Source organism: Mus musculus, chromosome 5, assembly GCF_000001635.26.
Source record: "Mus musculus strain C57BL/6J chromosome 5, GRCm38.p6 C57BL/6J".
Taxonomy (NCBI): domain Eukaryota; kingdom Metazoa; phylum Chordata; class Mammalia; order Rodentia; family Muridae; genus Mus; species Mus musculus.
The window spans coordinates 118,185,975-118,210,069 of NC_000071.6; the positions used below are offsets into that span (position 1 = coordinate 118,185,975).

Genomic DNA, 24,095 nt, shown 5'->3' on the forward strand with positions numbered 1-24,095 from the left:
GCTACCGGAGCAGTGTCATTTTTTCCTGGTTGGATTTGCAGATGACTTGCCAGGTACCTGGGATCAGAGGGTCTGCTAGAAAGCATCAGTTGGTTAGGTGCACGGGCTACCTGGGGAACCGGTCCCTGGCCAGCTCTGCTGGGCGTGACCAGTAGAGTGGGCGTGACCAGGAAAGTGCACACCTCCTCAGTCTGCTGTCAAAAGGCTCTTTTCTCCACTTTAAATCTATGCCTTATATTTTTCTAAATAACCCAGTTTAAAAAAAAAAATGCAACCGAGAACTCAGTGCTGAGGCCTCCTGCTTTTATCTGCCAGAACTGAACTCAGCAAAGAAAAATAAAGAGCCGAGCTTGTCTGGCAGGGAAGTAGCAGCCAGCAGGCCGTGCCCCTCCCTCACCCAACCAGAATTACGTAGAGGGTCCCAGAATGATCTGGAAGCCACCCTCTGCTTGTATTTCGTCCATTTCCTAGCAAAGAAATGAGTCCTTGCACGCCTCACATTTCCAGAGAAGATGTGTGCCATGGTAGGACTTGGTGGTGTCAGCCTCTTTAAAGACACACTGTCCAGATCACAGTGGGGACATGCTGACCCTGGAGAGACCCAGTGCAAGGGTGAGGGGTGGGAGAAAAACCTCTTCTTTTCTGTTTTGTTTTTGAGCCTGGCTTGGCCTGTTAGCTAATGATAGCTCCCTGGAGGATTTGAACTCCAAACACAGGGGGGGGTTTGGCATCTCTGGTGATTTTCATTTCAATGAAGCTGTGTTACTGAGAGAGCCAAGCAGCCCTGACCCTCCTTGATGGGACTTTTCAGCCAAGTCCTCTGTAAATACTCTCCTGTAGTAATGGAAACCACGTATTTATCAAATCCGGGTCTTGGCACGCACACAGTTCATTTTAGTGCGCTTCTCCATTGCCCCGGGTTTGATGGGGTTGTTTTTAAAAAATGCCTGTGTTTTGTTTTGTTTTGTTTTGTTTTTCTATGAGATCTGACTTCTTGACGGACATTTGTATTAGGATATTGAAGCATGCTGGCTGTGTCTTTATTGTCTCACTGTCTCTGCCATGGTGTTACTTGGACTGCATGAGGTAATGGGACGACAGCCTTTCTGTTGGTGGTGTTATTGAAAAAAAAGAAGAAAAAAAGAGAAAAAAAAAAAAAACCAACTTCCACAGTGTGTGAAGCGCTGGCATGATCACTCCCTTTATCCTGCTTTCCCTGGCTGCCAAGACGCATTGATTTTGACTCGCTTCTATGTAGAGTCTGTGAAGAGGGAGAGAGGCTTTGAAATAAATTTTAAAAAGACCTCATACTGGGTTTCAGCAGACAGCAGTGTGTGTGTGTGTGTGTGTGTGTGTGTGTGTGTGTGTGTGTGTGTGTGTGTGTACGAGTGTGCACAAAGCCTGGGAGGTCTGAGATCATTGCTAGGGAGTTGGTTGTGTGATGAGCTGAGGGGCTATCTGCCACCTGGGCCCAAAGCTGCTGGCTGCTCTCTGAGGGTGAGCCCCGGAGTCTGTGGGACCGAAGCCTTTGTGAGATGGTCCACTCCCTTCGGGAAGCTTCTCTTCTTCACTTCATTCCCCCCACCAGCAAGAGCTCTGTTCACATTTGGGGTTCCAGCTCCCTTTGACTAGATGGATTTGGAGCCAGACTTCTTTTGGATAGCCTGAGAAGGACCGTGTCTATGATCCTGGGCCAGGAGGTCATGCCCCCACTCTCCCATCCCTCAGCCCTTCCCAGTTATCCTGGAGGCTGCTTCCCCATCTCTGTGATAGCCTTGATCTTTTTCCTTTCTACCTTGATGGAGGGTGGTGGTGGTGACTGAAGCCCAGTGTCACAGGATAACAAGACCCTGAATGCCCTGATGACACTCTGTAGAGCTGAGCTCATGTCTTCTGTCCACCTGACTTTACTGTCATGCTTCTAAAATAGACAGAATGTCATTCTTGCTCACTGAGAACTGGTGGGGAGGCAGCATGTCCTGGCACGAGCTACACAAGTATCTCTGGGAGACACTGGGTCACTATTGGGGAGTGCTTGCTTGTTATCATTGTTTTTTGAGACACGGAGCCAGGCTGACCTTGAACTCACTATACAGCAGAGGATATACCCCTGAACTCCATCTCCCGATTCCTGGCATGGGCCACTACCCCTGGCTTATATTGTGGACTGTTTGGATGTCCACACGGAACTGTTAGAAGCGGCAGTGACCAGAACACAGGGCTCTCTTCTGGGTTCATGCTATTTTCTATTCTGAGTCTGGAGTCAACTTGGGGAGATCAGTGGGGGTCAGAGGCTGCCTGGAGATTTGGGGAGAGGGGCAGCAGACTATTCTCATAGGAGCTGGTTCAGAAGCCCCACTAAGACATCACAGTGTCTCTTGAAAGCTCTAGCCAAAAGTTTATCTTTTTAACGTTTTAATGTATTCACTTGACACCTATTTATTGATCATCTACAGTATGCCAGCTGAAGACCTCCCCGTCTGAACAAACCGACTCAGTTATGGTACAGCAACAGTCCTTTTTGGAGACCAGATGCCGTGAAATGTCCCTTTCCAGTCTGGCTCATAATTTAGAACAGATCTGCCAGGTCACCATTGTGACCCCAAGCCTTGCTGGCAGATTGCTATATAGTATTTTCTGCATGCCACTCTCTGGGCTGAATGCAATTAAAAAAATTGCTACGTTGTCTCCTTCTCAAAGGGAGGATTGGTCCCTTTTGTACAATAGTTAAAGACCCCCCCACCCCCCGCAGGAGCACAGCCACTGAACACTGCACAAGGCGCTTTCCAAGGCTTCCCCGGAGAGACTCCCATCCTATTGTTATTGGTAGTACCATGGGTCCCATTTTACAGGCGAGGAAGCTGAGGGCATGCAAATGGCAAAGTGGCTGAACTAAGGGAGTCTGTGTGCCGCTCCCCCACCCACCCCCAAGCCAACGTGGTACCCGCTCTGTTGTATCAGATCAAGTGGCTCTGGTGTGGCTCATTGAAAAACAGGCATTGTGGGTGAAGGCAGGGTATTCTAGCTCAAGGGCCAATGTTGCTAATCCAAGGGCTGGGACAACCCTGTGGCCCAGCAGGGAGTGTCTACTTTAGCTGAAAAGAGAATGCCTTATTTGGGGGACACTTGAGGGCAGGCTGAAGGATTTCAGGGGACTGTCCCCAGTTTCAGAAAACTCCAGGGTAAAGGGTATCTGATGTACAAACTGCTTGTCCCAACCACTCTGGAGGCTCTGGGAAGTCTGTCTACCCCTCTCCTTCTATCTTCTCTCCCAACCCTGGATCCTCAAGGTCTTTGCACTAGAAGAGTCAAAGAGCCCGTAAGCATGGTAAAGATGGCGGTGAGGGCATTTGGAGCCTGGGGGAGGCAGTAACTTGGGGGAACATTCTGTCTGGGTCCTGACCTTGTTGCCTTGTGCTCTTTTGTAAGGGGAGGGGTCCCCTACCTGGATGCTTTGTACATATTTGTTACACTTTTATTTAAAAATTGACTGTGCACCTCTAATGAATGCCTCTGTGTGTTTTCTCGGGGAAGGTGGGTCCTCAGAGACTAGCAGATAACCATGGCAACTGTGCAGACCTGGAGGCCGAACGCTTATCCTCCAGGTTTGTGTGTATTCATGTGTGCTTGCATATGAAAGTCAGAGGTCATCCGCAGGTGCTGGGTGTTTTGTTTTATTTTGTTAAGCCAGGATCTCTGTGTTGTTCGGGCTAGCCTGGAACTCAATGAGGAGACCAGGAATTCAGAGGTTGTCCTCCTGCCTCTGCTCCTGAGTGCTGGGATTGGTGTGCTATACTCTGCCTAGCATTACCTTGTCTTTTGAAACTGGGTCTCTTCCTTGGACCTGTGGCTCCCAGGAGCTAGCAAACCCTTTTGGATACATTGTCGCCTTATGCTAATAATTTGCACTTAAGATTTCCGCCTGTCTGGCTCCCTGGCAAGGTCTATATTTCTTAAAATTATTTTGAGTTTTGAGCTAGAGCTCACTATAAAGCCCAGGACTGCTTGACCCCTCAAATCCTCCTCTCAGTCTGATTATAGTTGTGAACCAGGACACCTAGTTCTCAGCAGTTCTCTCTACCTAGAGTGCTGGAGGTGGAACCCAAAGCCCTGGGCACACTCAGCAAGCACTCTCCCACGGAGACGCACGCCCACCCTAGCTGGCAGAATTTAAGCAGATCACAGAACAGGGTCCCAGAGGGGCTAAACCTTCCGGGTTACCACCAATTCCACACCCAATCCTGCAGCTGGGTGCACTTTGCTGGCGAGATGTGGGGCCTCCCGGATGCACAGACTAACAAGCCCCGAAGACTCCCCTCAAAGTCAAGGACCCCTGGTGTGTTTTTGTGAGTACAAAAGCCAGAGAGAGGTAGTTTCAGACACACCCTGGGCTCCAGTGGCACCTCCCTTGGGATACTGCTGGAAGAAATCTCCGCAGAAGTCACCATCCCGCATGGCTCCATCTCACCTCTGCTCTTCCGTGCGCATGTGCAGATGTGTCTGTATGGAGGCCAGAGGTCAATGATCAGGCCATGCCCAGCTGTTTACAAGGGTACATGAACCCTCGGGACCCAGATGAGGGCCTCGTGCCTGGGCGACCAGCACTCTACCCACTGAGGCACCTCTACAGCCAACAACATCCTGGCTTCCTTCCTTCTCAGCTTCTCTAAGGAGAAGCATCTGTTGCCTCTCCACAGGCTACGTGAGCCACTTCTCAACACAGGTCTACCAGGATTCGGGAGGCACAGTGACTCACAGATACAAGTTACATCCATGGGGGAGGTTTATTGGCAGAAGGTTCTCAAAGACACCAAAGACATGTCCCAAAGCAAAAGCAGAGGACCTCAGGTCGCTGCCCACTTCCGCTTCAGCAGTGGGGGATGGTCCCAAGGCTCCGTACCTGTGCCGTTCCCTTTGGAAGGCTGGGCCTGTTAGGCTCGGGTCCAAAGCAGGCCGTTCTTCTTCCCACATGGTTCTTGAAGATTTGTTTTAAATGATGTGTGTGTCCCTGGAGCTGGAGTTGTGAGCCCTTTGGTGTGAGTCCTGGGTCCTCTTAAAGATGCAAGCCAAGCACTCTCAACCTCTGCCCTCTCACCAGCCTCCCCTACCTTGTTAATCTCAGGTCCTCACACACACAAGACTTGGAGGACTCAGAGGGATTTGAGTCTGTGACCCACAATATACCGGGAGCCATATCCGGCCCCTGATGCTCCACTGACCTGCTCAAAGCAAAGGACTGATACGCCACTGCAGGGGACACTTTCCCACAGCCTGCTGTCTGGGAAACTGCCTGAGCCCTCTAAACTGGATGAACCCCACTGGCCATCTGAGGTGTTCCCTGGAAGGATGGGAACTGAAGAGCATCTCACTGTCCCAGGGGATGCTCCATGTGTGGTAGGGATATAATTATATTTACAAGATGTCAGAGAAGTAATGGAGGGGGTGTGTAAAACCCTTGGCACACTCTCCAGTAACCCACACTGTTAGTTCACCTGTTCTCCCTTTTAAGATGGAGTCTCACAGAGCCCAGGCTACCCTGGGACTCGCTATGTGGCCAAGGAATGATCTTGTCCTTCTAATCCTCCTGCCTCTCCCACCCAGCGCTGCCAATTCAGTTGTGCACTGCCATGCCTAGTTCATGTGGTGCTGGCCACGGAACTCAGGGCTTCCTGCACACTAGGCAAGTGCTCTACCGACTGAGCTACATCTTCAGTCCTGCTGTTAGTTTTCTCAGTCCTAGCAAGAAACATGCTAGGTTTTGTAGCTCCATGGAGGGTGGGGGGATACAGGGTATAGGGACATCACAAAGTTTGGAGTCAGGTTTCCAAGCCCGACTCCCAGTGGCTGCATCTGATCCATCCCACCCTACACTTCCGTGCACCTCCTGCAGCTCCCACCCCTCCACAATGCTGACAGCATCTCAGGCAAAGCAATCTCTCTGATAAAAACCAGTTGCAGGCAGTCCCACCACTCTCCTGGGTACCCCCTCAAACCAGAGAGGACAGAAGGGCCCATCCTCCCTTCCCTCTTAGGACATCCAGGCAGTGGGATTGCTTAGCATCATGGCCATTGCCATAGTAACAAAGCTTGAAGGATGCCCTGGTCTCCTGGAAAGGGTGGGTGTGTTACTGGTACCAGGAAAGTGCCCTGGAGACCAAGCAGAGGAAGAAGTCCCAGCAGGGGTGCCCAAGGCATGGGTCCTAAATTTACAAAGGGGAGGAGAGAGCACCCTGAATCTACAGAGGCTCCTTTCTCCCTCCCCCAACCCCCTTGGTGCTAATCTCAAACGTGGCTTGGGCCAGCCTGTTGTGCGGATGCCGGCTGTGAGAGAACCGAGTCAGGAGCCAGTGGAGGCAGGCAGAATTCCAGAGGCTTCTGTGCGGTCACCTGTGCTATTTCGTCCCAGGTTTCCAATCAGAGAGTTTCCCGCGGGGAGAAGAAGCTGTGTCCTAGAGACCGAAGGATGTGAAAGCACACCTGCCATCTGCTCCCAGCGTTCCCGCTCGCTCGGGCGGTTAGTTAAAGATATAAAGCAGTCTTTTCAGAGACTCTGGAAGGACTGTTGTTTCTCCGAGCTAATTACCTCACTAGAGAGGGGGGGGGGGAGGGGGGACGACACATGGATCACTCCGAAGCCGTGTGCCACTTATGACATGGATTGAAGCCTCCGGGGGGTGGGGGGGGGAGGTAGCCATGTCCACAGCTCTGCACAGGCCTGAGCTGTCAGTGAGGGACAATGTAGATGAGAATAAGGACAGAAGAATGACAGAAGGCAGGTGGCATACACTCTGGACCAGAGCTGACCCTTCTGAGACTGACTGTCCCAGGTGGATCCCGGGAGAAAAGGAATCACAAAGGTGCAGTCTGTCCATGGCTCCTGCCATTTGACCTCGCTGCCTGCCTGCTCAGAGCAGTCTGTCTCTGATGTGCTGTATGCCCAGGCCACGGATGCTCAGCCAGCGAGGGGCACTTGCAGCAACAGCACCAGGCAGCGCTGGAGACACATTGGCCCCTTACTAGCTGGGCGGCCACCCCAAGCTTCTCACCTGCCAATGGTGTGTGTGTGAGAGAGAGCAAGTAGCCCCACCCTAGGGCTGATGTGGAGATGCCAGGAGGCGGCATGAGCGGGATGCTTGGTGCATCCTGCTGTTTTGAAGGTCAGCTAGGTGGGTGAAGCCTGGTGCTCACATGTTGGACGTTCTCCCATCGGCTCCTGTGTGCAGACCTGGGTCAGACTGTACTCTCTGAGCTCATACTAGTTCGTAGCATTGAGCACCAGCGGCTGGAAGCAGGTTAAATGAAGGGAGACTGTGTATGTATGGGTAACTCCTCCACTTAGAGGGGACGGATCACCTACCTGTGGGGGAGCCAAGTCTGAGTGAGGAGGGCTCCCCTTTCTGGTGAGGTAGGACACACACACTGTACTGGGGCGCTGAGGAAGTGTTGGTGTGGAGGCCCTGGGGTCATCAGATAGAGGTGGTGGGAGGCAGGAGAAAGTCCTGGAGGCTGTTTCCCAGGCATCCTTGGGGCTGGGCTCCCCAGACACTCATGTTTAGCTCAATACACCTGCAAGTGTGCAGACGTGGCCCCGTCCTTCCAGCATCGCAGGGTATCCACAGCAACCGAGCGGCAGAGCGGGCAGGTGCGTTCCCTGTCCAGCCACAGGCAGAGGCACTCTTCACAGAACACGTGCTGGGGGTGGGGGAGGACAGCAGAGGGAAAGAGGGTGACCCGGGAGCCTGGCCACAGCAGCCAACTAGCCAGGTCATCCAAGCATGCCCTCTAGGAGGGGCGACAGACAGCAGCCCCATCAGCTTTAAAATGGACATGTCGGTAGCTGGTGCCCTGGCTGGAAGGCAGGCAGAGGTGGGGCCTCCAGAAGCAGTCCTGAGAAAGTAGCACCCTTTGTGGGATGGTGGAGTGAGCTGTGGGGCACACCTGGCAGAAGACAGCATGTGCGGAGGTCCTGAGGCCAGGTCATGTGGCTGAGTCCAAGGGGCAAGGGGATGCTGAGACAGACACAGACAGACTGACAGGGCATTCCTTACCAAGACTAGCTCAAATTGCCTTTACAGTTTGTTTCACATATGAACCATCTTATACTAACGTGGACTTAATAGCCTTTTAAAAGACTTTTATGCCTGCATGTATGTATGTATGTATGTATGTATGTATGTGTGTGTGTTGGTTCCGCAGAACTGGAGTTACAGGTGACTGTGAGCCACCCCTGTCTACCCCAGAGGAGCTCTGTCACCATGTCTGGGAAATTAACGTGGGTCAGGACAGAGACTCATGAGACTCTAGTGTGAGGAAGACCCTGTGCCTGCTTCCTCGGCTGAGAACAGGGTCAGGTGAAGGAATTCAGGGAACCCCATCTGCCCAGAGACACTGAGGAGCCCTGGCCTGCCTCTGCAGAGGGAGGAGGCTTATGAAGGATGGGATGAAAACCTTCCCCGGCTGGGGTCAGAGGGCACGAGTGCAGCAGGGACGCTGGAGGGTTCTCCTCTCCGGGCTGTGGGGTCGGGAGAGGATCCCTGGGAACTGCGTTCACACGGCGGGTGTCTCAGTCTCATCGCAATCTCAGAGGAAAGCAGCACAGGGCTACTGGACCACCACGCTGCTGTGCCTGCGTGGAGGAAGGGGGCTGTGGAGGGAGATGGCGGTGTCTCTTGTCCAGGACATCCGTGTGAGCCTGGAGCAAGCAGACAGACGCAGGTAGGTCTAACAGGTGACAGACAGGGGCAGCCATACAATCCCTCCACTGTGATGCTCTCTACCCATGTGATCACATCCCAGCAAAGAGACTCAGAGAGGGGAAGACACAGGGCCAAGGATGCACAGCAGCTAGGCAGTGGGAGTCAGGAGCGTCACATGCAGTTGTGTATTGTGGCTCATGTGACCTTTTCCCCCTTGAGGACCCTTACCTATAGTGCATTGCTTTAACAGGGACAATACAGTAATGGAAGTCACCTCTGGAGTAGATTACAAAAACCACGACTTTCACCTTGCTTATATACTCTCTGAGGTCCTCCTGGGCTTACGCCAACGATTCCAGCTTGGCAAGGAAGCCAGGGCTATTTGTGGCCACAAGAGTCATCAAAGACCTTCAGTCCTACAAGCCACAAGGATCTAAGTCCAGCTCACAACCATATCTTAAAGAAAGAATATGGAAGAGGCTGCTCCCCCAGGAGCTAGGAAACCCTCAATGCTACCCTGTGGGTTACCTCAAAGCAGAGGCCATAGCGAATCAGGGCTTGGGTTCGTGGCCCATGGGAACTGTGAAATCACAGATGTCTATAGTGTTGCTACCATGTTTTGGAACAACTTGCTCTGTAGCAGCGGCAGCTGATACACACAGTGCCCGAGTCTGAGTCATTCTTGGTCCATTCTGTGCTGTGTGTATAGTGTGCATGCTGGGAGGTCTGAGACACGAGCTCAGAAACAACTGAGTCTGTACAAACATTGCTGAAGATGTGACTATTATGCATAAGACACACACACATGCACAAGCACACACACACGCACACACAAGTCAATTAATCAATCTTAGATCCTCTTAAGTCACAAACTAGGCCAGCCATGTCCAGACTTGGGATTAAACCGCAGCCTCAGGCATGGTCTGCTTTTTTTTTTTTTTTTTTTTTTTTGGTTTTTCAAGACAGGTCTCCCTGGCTGTCCTGGAACTCACTTTGTAGCCCTGGCTGTCCTTGAACTCAGAAATCTGCCTGCCTCTGCCTCCCAAGTGCTGGGATTAAAGGCGTGCGCCACCATGCCCGGCTATGGTCTGCTTTTTAAACACAGAGCTGCAAACATCATTACCTCTGACTGCATTGGGAGAGCCACACCTGCCCAGGACAAGCTCTTTCACCCTGGGGTGGATGATGGCCTAGAGGGCCAGGGCCACCATGAGCTGTATTGCTTGGTTATAGAGCTTAGGAAGTACACATTCCATAAGGGAAAGGATGCAGCAGTCAGGGTAAACGCAGCCTGGATCCCGCCTGGGCTATGTGAGGACAGGCTTTGTCCGACAGACCTCAGCATGTTGTCAAGAATCCTAGGGGAGGTGCCTTAATCCCACCTGGGCTATGTGAGGACAGGCTTTGTCCGACAGACCTCAGCATGTTGTCAAGAATCCTAGGGGAGGTGCCTTAATCCCCCTCCCCCCAGCACAGCCTTCCGTGACTTGAGGCAAGGCTTACTGGAGAGGACAGAGCCAACAGCACTAGAGGCCCTGGGTGTGAATCCTGGCTCTGTATCTTGGGCAAGCATGTCTTTGCTTTCCTGAGCCCAACTCTGCTCTGCTAATAAGCAGAGCTCTTCTCTCCCCACGGGTAGTCTTAAGATAGAGAAAGATACAGCCTCTTACGCATATTAAGCCCAAATCAATGGGTGTCTTGTCAGCTGGTCACACCCTCAGCCAGGCTCACAGTGGTCCAGAACTAGGGATGTGCTTTGTCCTCTGACCACTCTCTGCTCTTTGGCAAAGGAGCCCTTCCAAGAAGTATGATTTCAGGGCTGGAGAGATGGCTCAGCGGTTAAGAGCACTGACTGCTCTTCCAGAGGTCCTGAGTTCAATTCCCAGCAATTACAACCATCTGTAATGGGATCTGACGCCCTCTTCTGGTGTGTCTAGAAGACAGCTACAGTGTACTTATATAAATAAATAAATCTTTAAAACAAAACAAAGAAGCCTGACTTGAGACTGAGCATCCCCAGTTCCCGAGCTCCTGTATCTCGGTGAGTGGTGGCCAGGAGCACATGTGGGGAGGCTTCCTGGACCAGCACTAGAGCAGAGCTGCAGCCTCGGAGGATATCACTGCTTGACCACCCTCCACCTGTAATCTTTCCAGGTGCTACCTCAAAGGGAACATTGAAGGCAGAGGAAGTGATGTGCTGAGTTTTGCTTGGAAACTCTTTGAAGGTGAGACAGGAGGGCCATCCATCCATCCATCCATCCATCCACCCATCCATCCATGAACCCACACACCTACTCACCCACCCACTCACTGTGCCCAGACTATGTCTCTACTGCTAAACAAGAGAGTTGTAGCCTCCACTATCAAGGTGCTTGCAGTTTGGCCAAGGGGAGAGAGATCTTACACAACCATTTGTTCCATAAGTACTCATCGTAACAACTGGAAAGGTCTCTGTGGTGAAAACCCACAGTGTATAAGACCACAGTCTGTAAGACTATAGTGTATAGAACACACTATGTAAGACCACAGTAGCCAGGATCACAGCTAGTCTGGGGAGGCACAAATGGGGAAGCCTTTCTTAGGTGACATCTGAACTTGTTCATTCATTGATGAAGTAAGGCCCTTTCACCTATGGGTCACCTCAGCCCTTGCAGGCCCAGCACATGGCAGCAGAGCAAGGTGGGGCTGTGAGCTCAGACAGCCAACACTCATGTACCTTCAGCCGCTGTATGTGGCTGTCACTTCTAGCTCTAGGACAATGGTGTCTTGTCTACCCCCTCCCAAGTGTCCCTCCTCCACCTTTGGGAAGACGTGGTGCAAGAATGGAAGAGACAGGCAGATTGAGGCCCGGAGGAGACTGCCAGGAGAACGAATTCCACCTCACCATCATGTTCAGATGATCCCCGTCACGGGGAAGGAAATACAGATGGCTCCAAAGCACATGCAGAGCTGCCCAGCCACGCTCATAATTAGGGAGATGCAAATGAAAGCGGAGCTCGACAGCACTGTCACCTGTCAGTCTGGCAAAGCCCAGGGCTTCGGGAATGCTGCGTGCAAGGGAGGGTGGGGCAAGCGGCTGGGGCACACTTGGTATGGGGAACAGGCAGGTAGTCTCTCCAAAGAGGGCAATTTAGTAAACGAGCGACCCCTCACCCAGGAATTCTACCAAGTAGGAATTCATGTGACCAAGAGCCCCACCACCAAGACAGAGTGTCTGCTGGGAACAGCTACCATGTGCTGAGCCCCGTCACAGGCTTCTGAGGATCTACCTGAGAGAACTCATTTAATCAACACCGTGGGCTCAGGCAGGCACGATCAATCTATTTCAGTCACCTTTGTGACAGCCATCTTCGCAGTAACAAGAGATGGTAAGAGGCTGTGCCTCTCAGGACATAGCCATACAAATGGTGGTCTATCCACCGAATGTCAGGTCTGTGGCTGTAAGGCAGAATGAGGGGTGATCTCTGAGCACCAGACACAGGTTACAATGGTGCTGAGCAACACGTAGCTCAGGGAGATTATGTTGCAAGTTCATGTTGCTGTAAAAGATGTTTATGGGTGTATATGTTTGTAAAATGTACACAGACACACATGCACACTAAACACGTGAACATGCTATGTTTGGCGTGATTTTGAATTCTATAAAATGTCTTTGGCAAGAGATGAAGGAAGCTGGTAACTGTGTTGTTGTGGTTGGTACAGGACAGAGACCTGGTGACAAGGGCAAGCAGCCTGTCACTAGCCTTTGCATGCAAGTATGTATGTATACATGCACGTATCATATATGCATATATGTATCTATCATATATGCATATATGTATCTATATGCATATATGCATATATGTATCATGTATGTACATACATATGTATGTACGTACATATGTATGTATGTATTACGTAGATGTATTAGAGACCTGGTGACAAAGGCCTGTCACTAGCCTTTGTATGCAAGTAACTATGTATACATGTATTATGTATGCATATATGTATCATGTATGTATGTACATATGTATTATTTTATGTGTGTGTGTGTACCATGGTGCACATGTGGAGGTTGGAGGAGAATGTATGAGAGATAGTTCTCTCCTTCTACCACACGGTTCTAGGGACTGAGTGCAGGCCATTGGGCTACGCAGCCAACACCCTCAACCACACAGGCACCTTGCTGCCTCACTAGCTCCTATCCTTGCATATCTTGCAATCTTTTTCTTTAAAAAAAATCCTTTTCTTCTGGAATAAGTTCAGAGTTATGGAAAAGCTCAGTGATGGAAACATGGCCCTCACCCAGCCTCAGTTTCCCCTCCAAGTACTGCATGCCTGAGAAGAGCATTTGCCAAAGCCAAGAGAGCCAGGTTGGCATGTTACAATGGATGGACTCTAGACTTGATTCAAATTTCATCAAATAGCACTTTTATATTCCTCCACGTTCTGGGATCCAAACCCAGTTGCACATTCTAGCTGGCTGTCATGTCTCCCTTCTGAATTTTGACTCAGGCACACAACCTGTCATTCTGTTTGCCTGTTTGGACAGGGGCTGGCCATGGAGCCCAGGCTGGCTTTGAACTTGTGGAGGGAGATCCTTCTGTCTGCCTCTCAAGTGCTGGGATTCAAGATGTACACCACCACAGCTGGCCTCACTGTCCATTTAAAAGCAGATGACAATAAGGGGGTGGGGCTGCAGCTGAGTTAGTAGCTTGTCTGCTCAGCACACTTGAGGCCCTGGCCACAGCACCTGCAATCCCAGCACTCGAGGCAGAGAGGCAGACAGGCAGAGAGGCAGAGAGAGAGGCAGAGAGAGAGGCAGAGAGAGAGGCAGAGAGGCAGAGAGGCAGAGGCAGAAGGATCAGGCTCAGCCATTCTCAGCCACATAGTGAGTTTGAAACTGTCTGGGCTACATAAGAGACCCAGTCTCAAAAAAAAAAAAAAAAAAAAAAAAGGCAGAAAGAGCATTAAAAATTCAATTAAAACCAAACTTCTTCAAAAACTCTTTCTAAAACAGCAATAACAAATTTTCTTGCTAATGCTAAAAGAGGACCCCACCTCCTATCCCATCTTCCGAGGGTGTTAGGGAGGCCATCTGCCTTTCTTTCTCATTCCTTCTGGAACCCAGGCTTATGCAAAAAGTCTCCCTGTGTTGGAGCACTTCCCTCGCTGCCCCGGTCCCTGGGGACTCTACATGAATCTCTCTTCCACAGCTCTTATCACTGCCTGCCTTGTTTCATAGTTATTTATGAATATGTCTCTGAGTCCCTAAGGAGACCACAAGCTTCCCAAGGAGGGGACGGGCTCTGTGTGCCCTCCGCCTCTCCCCTGAACTCTGCCTGCCCCTACCTGCCCCCCTCACATCTACTTAATTGACACATGGCCCCTAGGGTCAGAAAGAGGGGAAGGGGCACATTAGAGAGTCAAAGCACTTACCACTGTGGCTTGGGGACCCCCCCCCATAATGATGAAAACAAAGGGTAATGATAACTTTACTGAAAATAATAAAGACAGCGCTGGCAACGGCTGTGTTGAGCCACGCAGGGTCAGCTCTGCATGGCGGGTGGTACAGGCAGTACTACACGCCTGTAACTGCAGTCGGTTGGACACATACGCAGTACACAAAGGCATCATGATCATTTTGTGGGAGATGGAGTGGCACCCCCACATTGCCCAGGGATCAGGAACACTTCAAGAAGCGGGGTGTGGTGGTGCACACCTGTGATCTCAGGGCTGGGAGGCAGAGGCTGAAGGATCCCGAGTTCCAGGATTCCTGGGCTACACAGTGAGACCCTGTCTCAAATACCAGCAAAACCGGCAACTGTTGCTAGGGTGAGAGGGAGCGGTGTTCAGTGGTACAATGCACAGTCAGCACGAGTAGGATGAGTTACGTCTACCGTGGACATTTTTACAGAATGGGTTTCAGACCCTGGACCAGAGGAGGAGGTGCATATTTTACATCCAAAGTAGACCTAGCCTCTAGGTTCTCCCAGCTTACCCCACCCTGTATGATGAAGTTCTTCAGTGCATAATCCAGACATTTTGATCACTGCCTCCATATCTGACTCTCTCTCTTTTCCCCTTTCCCTCTGTTTCCCTTTCCCTGGTGACTTCACTGTCCAACTCCTGGGTGGTCGGTGAATTCACCAAGAGGTGCCCCCAATAAACCTGCCAGTATACTTTCATTTGTCTTGAACTGGCTCATCTCACCAGCCGGGAATACCCGGCAGAATGGATGTGGCTGGGGTCCGCACTCAGAACAGTCTGATATTGCACCACACCAAGATGCACAAGTTCCATATTTACCAACAGCACTGAGCCTCGGGGAGGAAAAGCAGCCTGCCCCTGGCTACTCAGCCAGAAAAAAAAAAAGCAGGACGGAGATTTGAACCTCGGTCTAGCTGCTTCTGGTCTTGACCAGGTCGCCCCTAAAGATGTGCTCACAGATCAGTTTTTTTCTGGAGTGGGGCCCCACTGGGGGCACTGCTTACTCACCTGGCACAGGAGAATCATGGGATCTCGGAACTCAGCTTGGCAGATGGCGCAGACGGCGCCAGCCTCCGTGCACTGCTGCCCTGTGGCTCGGACCCCGTAATTCTGTTTGAGGGAGAGGGGGGAGACAAACATAGCCGTGGGCCTTTCTGTGTCTGCGAGATGAGGAAGGGCTGCCGTGGGTTGCACCATTTGGTTCCCTGGGCCTGGGACTCACTCACCTGTGAGGTGCAAAGGAGCTTCAATGCTTTCCTGAGTCCGCCCACGCGACCACAGATGTCGAACGACTGAAAGGAGAGAAGAGCAAAGGCTGAGAACAGCCTTGTGGCAGTCCTCACCTTCGGCTTTGACTGACCATTTCAGGAAAACATCTTTCCATTTGCCTGACTTTCTGTCCTGACACCTGGTATCAACAGTCTCCTCTGTTACTCTGACCAAACAGCGAAAGTACTCTTTCCCCTTGCCAAGCCCAGGGCAGGCATTACTATCAATCACATCACTTCCCCAGCACTATAGCCAGCCACTGCTAGCTGATCACAGTGAGCAAGATAAGGCCTCAAGGCTGGTTCTACACTGATTGCTTGGCTGGTCCTGTTGGAAGGACACATTCATTGTCCCTAGGCCCTTTAAAGTCAGAAACAGAGAAGGAAGTGAGGAGAGAGGCAAGCGAGAGAATGGGAGTTTACTTTTTAGGGCCAGTAAGATGCTTCAATAAGGTACTTACCATCAAGCCTGACTTCCTGAGTCCAATCCCTAGAACCCAGGGGGGTCGGTAAGGAGAGACCTGACTCCCAAAAGTTGTCCTCTGACCTCTACATGCACAGTGGCATGCATGTCCCACCGTTAACACTAAAGACATTTTTTGAAGTATCAGTGTATGTTATGATGCTATGATGTGGGTGAATCTCAAAAATGTCAATAAATCTCAATAAATCAAATGAGCCACAATCAAAGGCCATTGTACATCCGAGAGCAGACACCTAGCATCAGTGCATCTATAGAGGCAGAATTGGTGTCGGTCGGTTGGAGGCTGGGGAGCAGGAGGGATGGAGAATGGCTGTTGTCCCGAAGAGAAGATCTGGGTAGTAGGTTTGTTTATGAAATCAGGGGATGCTTGGGAACCACATAGGGGAGGCGGCTGGAGCACACTGTGACAGCAAGTGCCATCGACTGTACATGGCCTAAGGTTAGCCTGCCCTGATCATGAAGACCTGCCCTGATCATGAACCACATAGGGGAGGCGGCTGTAGCACACTGTGACAGCAAGTGCCATCGACTGTACATGGCCTAAGGTTAGCCCGCCCTGATCATGAAGACCTGCAATCCTTCCCAGCTTCTCCGGGGGCTGAGGCAGGAGGATTGGGAGTTCAAGGATTGCTTGGGATCGTAGCGAGACCCTATAACAGAGTTTTAGAGAGGGAGACAGTGTAACGGCAGAGTGCCTGCCTGCTATGAGCGAAGCCCTGGGTTTAGTTCCCAGCACCAGAGAAAGAAGGGAGAAAAGGATAGACTGATGGATGGTTACTTCTATGTTATATGAAATAACGTTTTGATTTAAAACAGGCAGACATTAGTGGCTGGTCCTAGCTGCTCGGCAGCCCCCCAAACCTGGCCCAGCAAGCAGCTCACCTTGCAGAGACTGTAGAGGACGATCAGGACTCCTCCCAGGAAGTAGCTGTTGGAGGAGTCGTCCCCCATGATGTACTTGTACCACAGCTGGATGGGGACAAGAGACCTGAACAGCTGGCTCAGCTCCTCAATGACCAGATAAAACTTTCCCTGCAACCACACAAAAAGCATCAATTAGTGTTAGCAGCAAAGACCCAGAGGACAGAGCTGGGGCCCAGGCAGGGCCGTAATGACAGTCCAGGTCACAGGCAGGCCATTAATCAGCTTCGGAAAGCACTCAAGCTGGCTCTAATGGGGACTGATGGATGTAGCCAGGGAGACGTGGCTCCTGCCTGAAGTCCTTGCCCACCACCCACTGTCCACTGTCCCCAGGATCAAAGTGTCAGGATCAGGTATCAGGAATGGGGCGTGGGTGTGGTCAACTGTCTGCCTCAGTGCAGTATGGAGGGAACAGGGTAGCTCGCTGCCTCCCCACACTACCCAGGATAGAAGCAAGGAAGGCCAGGCTGGGAGCCAAAGCAGGCACCCACTTCTGCAGTTCTGACTTGGGAGATATCTCAGCATGGTTGATTCTCAGAATGAGGTTCTGGTCTCTCACCCCAGGGGTTGCTCTGAGATGTACAGTAAAGATACTAAGCAGGAAGAGGACCTTCTTCTGTGCCCCGGGGATGCTACAGGTACAAGCTCCTGCTACCCTTTGGCCTTGAACAAGCCTCCGGAGGCAGGGCCTTTTCTGGGGGCAGGAGGGGGTAAGCTTCTCCTTCATGTAAATGCTACCTTGATGGGGAGGGCCTTTGACACCCCTCCAAAGACGTTCCCTGATAGAAATGGAAATAGGTCCCACTTGTAGAAAATGTTCTAGATACCTGTAATCACAAGAGCCACTGACTGGAAACTACCCAAATGCACTGCCCATAGCTGAACACCTAACACCAACTCAGGCAATATTTATGAAATAGGAGACTGCTCCGAGAGTGTAGCTAACAGATAACTGATACGTCTATCAACTTGTATGGATTTCCCAGAGGTTATATTGCTTTGAAGATGGTCTCAAAAGCCTTCATATTGGGCTGGGGAAATGGTTTAGGGGGTAAAGGGTTTGCCAAACAAATGTAAAGACCAGAGTTCAGATTCTTCCCACCCATAAAAAACCAGGCAGGCGCAGTACAATCCCAGTGTTTGGGAAGCAGGAACAGGGGTCCCAGGCAAAGCTGGAGCTGGATTAGTGAGTTCCTGGTTCAGTGAGAAATCCTGCCTCAGGGGATAAAGTCGAGTTATTGAGGAAGACACTCAGCATAAATTTGGGGAGTCTGCATGCACACAAACACACATGACTTGTATATACACATGCCTCTCTCTCTCTCCCTCTTTCTCTCTCTCCCTCCCTCCCCCCCCCTCTCTCATACACACACACACACACACACACACACACACAATTGCTCTCTCTTACACACATACACCTCTCTCTCACACACACATGCCTGCCTCTCTCTCTCTGTCTCTCTCTTTCAACCCTTGTTTACACACAGTCTTAGAGCAGGTAGCATTAAGCCAGAGTGAGATGAAAGGAGAACTGTGGCTGTCCAAGGTGAGGGTGAGACTCTAAGGAACACTAGGGGATTATGGGTAATGGTGCTTATGTGGGTATGGTCCCATGTCTCAGCTCACAGAAATTATGTTGCAAAGCTGTGTACTTTATTATATGTACATCACACTTGGATAAGACAGGGTCTGTCTCTCTCTCTCTCTCTCTCTCTCTCTCTCTCTCTCTCTCTCTCACACACACACAGACACACACACAGACACACACACAGACACACACACGAGCGAACAGCCCTTCCTTGGGTGTCCAGAGCCTTAAAAATGTCAGTGAGCTCTGTGCCTGTAACTCCTCTAACAAAGTAACCAGGGCTTCCCACAGAATGTGCCAAGAAAGACTGTCACCAGGACGATCTTTGTAACAGCAAAGAGGTTACAAAGGAAACACACAAGAGGCAGGGCCTGACTGTTGGAGATGTATGATGGAGCGCCACACAGCCATGAAAGATTACCCTGTGAAACACCAACTCTGTGGTTAACCACACTCCATATTACCCAAGCAACCAGGGTCAGCACCCTCCTCATAAGTCACCCTGACGCCATAAATCTTGGACTATGACACGATGGGAAGGACAGTGTCACGTCTGTTGTCCTCAATGGAACCACGAGGAAAAGAGAGACAAATTCAAATAATGGAGCCTGCAGAATAACCACCCAGGACTCTTCAAGACAAAGATGAAGGACTCGGTGATGGGAGACGGCCCAGGAGAAGGAATAAGCCTGTGCAGGACATGAGCGCAAGTTCTTTACAGAAACTATCGCCTGTTGTTTCTCTAGTGTAGAGTGCTTGTGTGAGCCACAGCTTGTGTGGGGAGGTCAGAGGACAACTTGGAGGAAATCTGTTCTCTCCTTCCACCACGCAGGCTCCGGGGTCAGACTCAGATCATCAGTCTTAGCAGTGAGCATCTTTATGAGCCAAGCCGTTTCAGCAGCCAAAGGCCCAAAGGGAGGCTTTATCCTCTCTCCATTTGTCATGACAGTAGGCGCTCAGCATCCAAAGGCGACTCCTTGAAGCAGATACGTGTAAGGACCAAGACTGGTCATCTAGCCATCTGCTCCCATGTGACTGTTTGGCTGAGTTCCTGTGTATGTGTGTGTGTATGGGGGGGTCCCCTGTATGTGTGTGTCCCCGAATGTGTGTGTGTGGGAGGGTAGGGGGGTCCCCTGGATGTGTGTGTATCTGTGTGTGTGGGTCCCAAGTATGTGTGTGGGTCCTCTATATGTGCATGTGTGGGTCTTCTTTATGTGTGTCCCCTTTATGTGTATGTATGTGGGGTCCCCTGAGTGTGTGTGGGGGGTCCCGTTTTCTGAAGGGCCTTCCTTTCCTTCTGATGCTCCATTCATATGGTCTCTCACCCCAGAAGTATCACCTGGAGGCAATTCTAGTTCCTTTGGGAACTTGTGGAAGTCAGGGATGGCTGTCATGTGCTGATGGTACCTACCCCTGGATGGCGAGCAGGCCCTGCCCTCTCTCTACCAGACAGCAGGTCCCAAGCTCCGCAGACCCCACTGCTTTCCTGGTTATCCAAGCTTAGCTGCTCCACGCTTCCCTCGCATCTGACCGCAGGATTTATGATAAGTGACCCCTAAGGGCTTGCAACCCTCAGGTTAAGAACTGCTGGCCTTACACAAAAACCCTGACAAAAATGACTGGAGGCGAGGACTATTTAACCAGCAGAGGTCTCCATGAGGGGACAATGGCTTTGTGTTTCTAGGTCTACTGTGAGGAAGGGTACCATGGCAACTGGAGTGTGAAGTCAGGCAGCTTCTTCAGGATGGACGGGAAACAGAAAAAAAGGGAACAGAGTAAGATACATCCTCCAGGGACAGGGCCCAGTGACACTTCTCCCAGCGAGGCTGCACCTCTATCGTTTATCACCTTCCAATAAAGGAACCCAATTACGAACCCATGAAGAAACCCATCCATCCATCCATCCATCATGTAGGAACCATTCCTGGAGACAACATTCTCACAGACAAACCTGGAGGTGGGCCTCAGTCTGCATCACATTGTATGTATGCATGTGCAGTGTGTGTATGTGTGTGTGTCGGTGGGTACATATGCAAGTATGTATGCATGTAGGTGCAGACGTGTGTATTCATGCATGTGTGGAGGCCAGAGGCATGTTGGTTGAGTGTCTTCCTTAATTAGTCTCTAACTTGTTTTCTGAGATGGGGTCTCTCACTGAATCTGGGGTTCCCCTGTTATGCTGGCTCACCACCGTCTTGTCTCCATCATGATGGAATTATGGGTGCACTGACTGCCCTGACCTATTTATTTATTTGAATGTGAATGCTTGCGACTGAATGCATCCATCTATCCATCATCCATCCATCCTTCATGCATGTTTCTTTTCTTCATCTTCCCTCCTCTCTCTCATTTCTCCCAGCCTTAGCCCCAGTCTTTCCCGCTGGATTCCAAGGCTCCCAGAGATCTTTGAGTTCAGGTCATCCACCCTGCATCTCTGACTCAGGGCATATCCTTGCACACAGTAGGGCAGAAGGCTCGACCCTCATTACTCCTGGCTCTTTCTTCCACTTTGCTGACAGAAAGTCAGAGCTGGAATGTGGGAAAGAACACTTTCTTCAGCAAGCCCTTGTGTCAGGGAGAATAAAATCAAGGGAGTGAGAGCCTAGCGGAACCATCTTAAAAGTAGCAATTAGCTGTGGGGTGGGGTGGCCACTGGGAACTGTGCATATCCTGGGAGAACACACGTCCTCCCTAATTAAGCAGTTTCCTAATTCCAGGTTTCTTGCATGTTACTTCTGACGACCACCAAACAGAAGGCGGAGTTTCTATGGCATGTCCAACAGTGGGAGGGCGAAGGAGTGCGGGCGCCTCTCCTCCCTGTCACCAGGAGAGACACATGGAGACTGTTATAAGGCTTGTGGGGTGAGGGGTGGGGAAGTGATGGGAGGGCTCTGGGCTGGGAGTTGTGATGGGGGAAGGGGGTGCAGGCAGGGGCGGTCCCAGACGAGCTGCAGTCTCCCTTCCTCACTGTCAGGATGGGTTGGGACACAGAAAAGAAGGCAAACATGAAAAGAACAAAAGCTTGAAGAACCTGGGGCTGAGGAGAGGGCAGGCACGAGATGAACACAGGGTACTTCCTGCTGGCCTGAAGAGTGAGGAGGACAGAGGAGAGGGACCATTCTGAGACATCAATGTGGACACAGAGGGGGAGGGTTGCTTGTCCATGTGTCCTGAGACTAACAAATATTCACACTGAGCATTCTCTGTTGAGGCAGGACAGCTCAGAGCTCATGGTAGGAGACTTGCCACACTCCGGTCTGCCACTCACTAAATGGGCTGACTTTGGACAGTAATATCACTTCCCTAAGCCTTGCTTCATCTACATACAAAGACAAACATATGTACATGTGTACACATAGTCCACACCCACCTACCGCACTCACACACATTCGCTATCATTACCTACACCCCCACACTCCCACAGATACTTACAACACACACACACACACACACATGCACACACATATTCATATGCTGACACACACACTCATACATTCACACACACATCCACATAAACTCACACTTGCACAACTTCATGCAGTGGCATTCTGGTAAACCAGGTCCCTGGGGGTAAACAGTCCCTGATTTGTATGTTTGCCAATTTCTGTGGTGTAAATACTCCCATAAGGTCCATTGCAAACTTCCTGAAAGTTCAACTCTCCACTCTCAGGAACCCAGGTGGCCTGGATCACAGATACCATGAAGATCCCAGGGACTAAGGGGTCTATAATACAGGTTCACAGTGAGAGTGCAGGATATGGCTACAGCTTATGCTTGGCCTCAGGCTGACCCTGGCCTGGGAGTGCTCCATGCTAGTGCTACACTGGAAAGAGACATGGAAGAGTTCAGATTCAGAGAAGTAATGAGTGGGGATGCAGTGGGGCAGGGTGGCTTCGTATATGAAACTCTGAGTTCCAACCCCAACATCAGAGTGGGAGGGAGATGAAGAAGGAGTGGGAGGAAACCCAGAAAGGAAGGAAGGTAAGCAGGTTAGAAGTGAGGCAGACATGAGTAGACTGTCCAGACCTGAGGAGATGGGGCAGTTTTCCCTTCCCTGCTTTCACTGTCTGTGGGGCCAGCTGAGGGCAGGGTGGGGCAGGGGGAGCAAGAGAAGAGTCTGGGAGCCTGGGCCAACCACTTCTGCTTCTTCAGCTGAAGTAGCAGAATGAAGAGACCAGGCCTGGATGGGCTGTCCTGGCCAGGAGGATATCACATGGCAGAGAGATGAGCTGTCCCCAGCATACCCCAAATAAACTTGGGAATCACAAAACAGAAAGAATTAATGACTTTGGTTTCAAGTGAAGAACAAAAAGAAGAGGAGAAGGGGCAAGAGAAGGGGCAGGGGGAAGATGGGACAAGGAGGAGGAGAAGAGGAGGATGAGAGGGAAGAGAAGGGGAAGAGGAGGATAAGGGGAGGATGATGAGGAGGGGGAGGAGGGGGAGAGGAGGGGGATGAGGAGAGGGAGGAGGGTGAGAGGAGAGAACAATGGGAGGAGGAGGATGAGAGGAGAGAGGAGGATGAGGAGGAAGGGGGGGGGGGAGGAGGAGAGAGTAGCAGCATTTCGGCAAGGGTACTCTGCAGTCTCTGGACCACACTACATCTCCTCAAACTTATACACCAAAGCCCTAATCTCCATCCCTCAGTGTCCACAGGGGAGGGTTCTAGAATCCTCCAAACAAAACATGGTCAAATCTGTGATGCTCAAATCTCTCATACAAGATAGTAGAATGTCTGCATAGAAGCCACGCCCTGTAGGCTGCAGTGGCTTCTGATGTGGATACAATGTAAACACCATATAAATAGACTCTGTTGCTTAGGAAACAATGACAAACGGTCTGCCCACTCCAGTATAGCCACAAAGCCCCCTGAGTAATGCGGAGCCATAGTAGGCTTAAATGCTTGGTGTGGAACCTGGAGACACAGCCAGCTGCACTGGGACACAAGGCCCATGGGAAGTGATATGGACATGAGGTGGCACCTTGTGACAGGATTGGTGCCATTATAAGATACACCATGGCCAGGCAGTGGTGGTGCACAGCTTTGATCTCAGCACTTGGAAGGCAGAGGCTGGAAGATTTCTATGAGTTAGAAGCCAGGCGGGTCTACAGAGTGAGTTCCAGGACCACCAGGGTTACACAGAGGAACTCTGTTTCAAACCAACCAACCAAGCAACCAAACAAACAAACAAAAAAAGAGATACCACAGGCTGGAAAGATGGCTGGCTCAGCAGTTAAGAGCCCTTGTTGCTCTTGTAGAGGAGACTTGGGTTTGGTTCCCAGCACCCATATCAGGGGGCTTACAATGTCTTAGAGACCTTACATAGTTTTCTGGGTACACACACCCACTCACACAGACACATCTGTAAAACTAATAGGTTCATCCCTATAATTTCAGCCTCATCCTCATGGAGTCTTGGAGGCTGAGAAAGGAAGTAGCTGTGAGTTCGAGGCCATCCTGTCCTACACAGAGAGAACACAGATTAAGGGGTCTCACCGGGAACTAAATCATATGAGGGTTTGATCTTGGATCCTACAGCCTTCCCTACTGTGAGAAGCCATCTGGTTTCAGGTTGGTTGCCATAGCAACCTGAAAAGAGAGGTAGGGCTGGCCAGTAGTGGACCTGTGATTAAAGCTTAGGTCTTTGTATGTTCCTATTGGCCAGATT

General features: G+C 50.9%; 2 protein-coding genes across 12 annotated transcripts in view; one reads left to right on the plus strand and one right to left on the minus strand.

The window, feature by feature from the left end:
• Window positions 1-3,504, plus strand: part of Hrk (harakiri, BCL2 interacting protein (contains only BH3 domain)) — a 19,715-nt gene extending 16,211 nt beyond the window's left edge. The window contains exon 2 of the mRNA NM_007545.2: window positions 1-3,504. This exon is cut by the window's left edge and continues 1,497 nt beyond it. The gene's annotated coding sequence lies outside the window, so the exon portion shown is untranslated.
• A 1,255-nt stretch (window positions 3,505-4,759) lies between these two features.
• The window catches only part of Rnft2 (ring finger protein, transmembrane 2), a 54,777-nt gene continuing 35,441 nt past the window's right edge, over window positions 4,760-24,095 (minus strand). For 8 of the 11 annotated variants that reach the window (XM_006530344.2, XM_006530349.2, XM_006530348.2 and 5 more), the window contains 4 exons: window positions 16,800-16,949; window positions 15,392-15,457; window positions 15,174-15,275; window positions 4,760-7,692 (listed from right to left, as the gene is read on the minus strand). In XM_006530344.2, coding sequence (XP_006530407.1) covers window positions 7,558-7,692; window positions 15,174-15,275; window positions 15,392-15,457; window positions 16,800-16,949 — 453 coding nt within the window. In that variant the 3' untranslated portion in view covers window positions 4,760-7,557. The other 3 variants (NM_001109902.1, NM_172998.3, XM_006530350.2) reach the window with 2 other exon arrangements.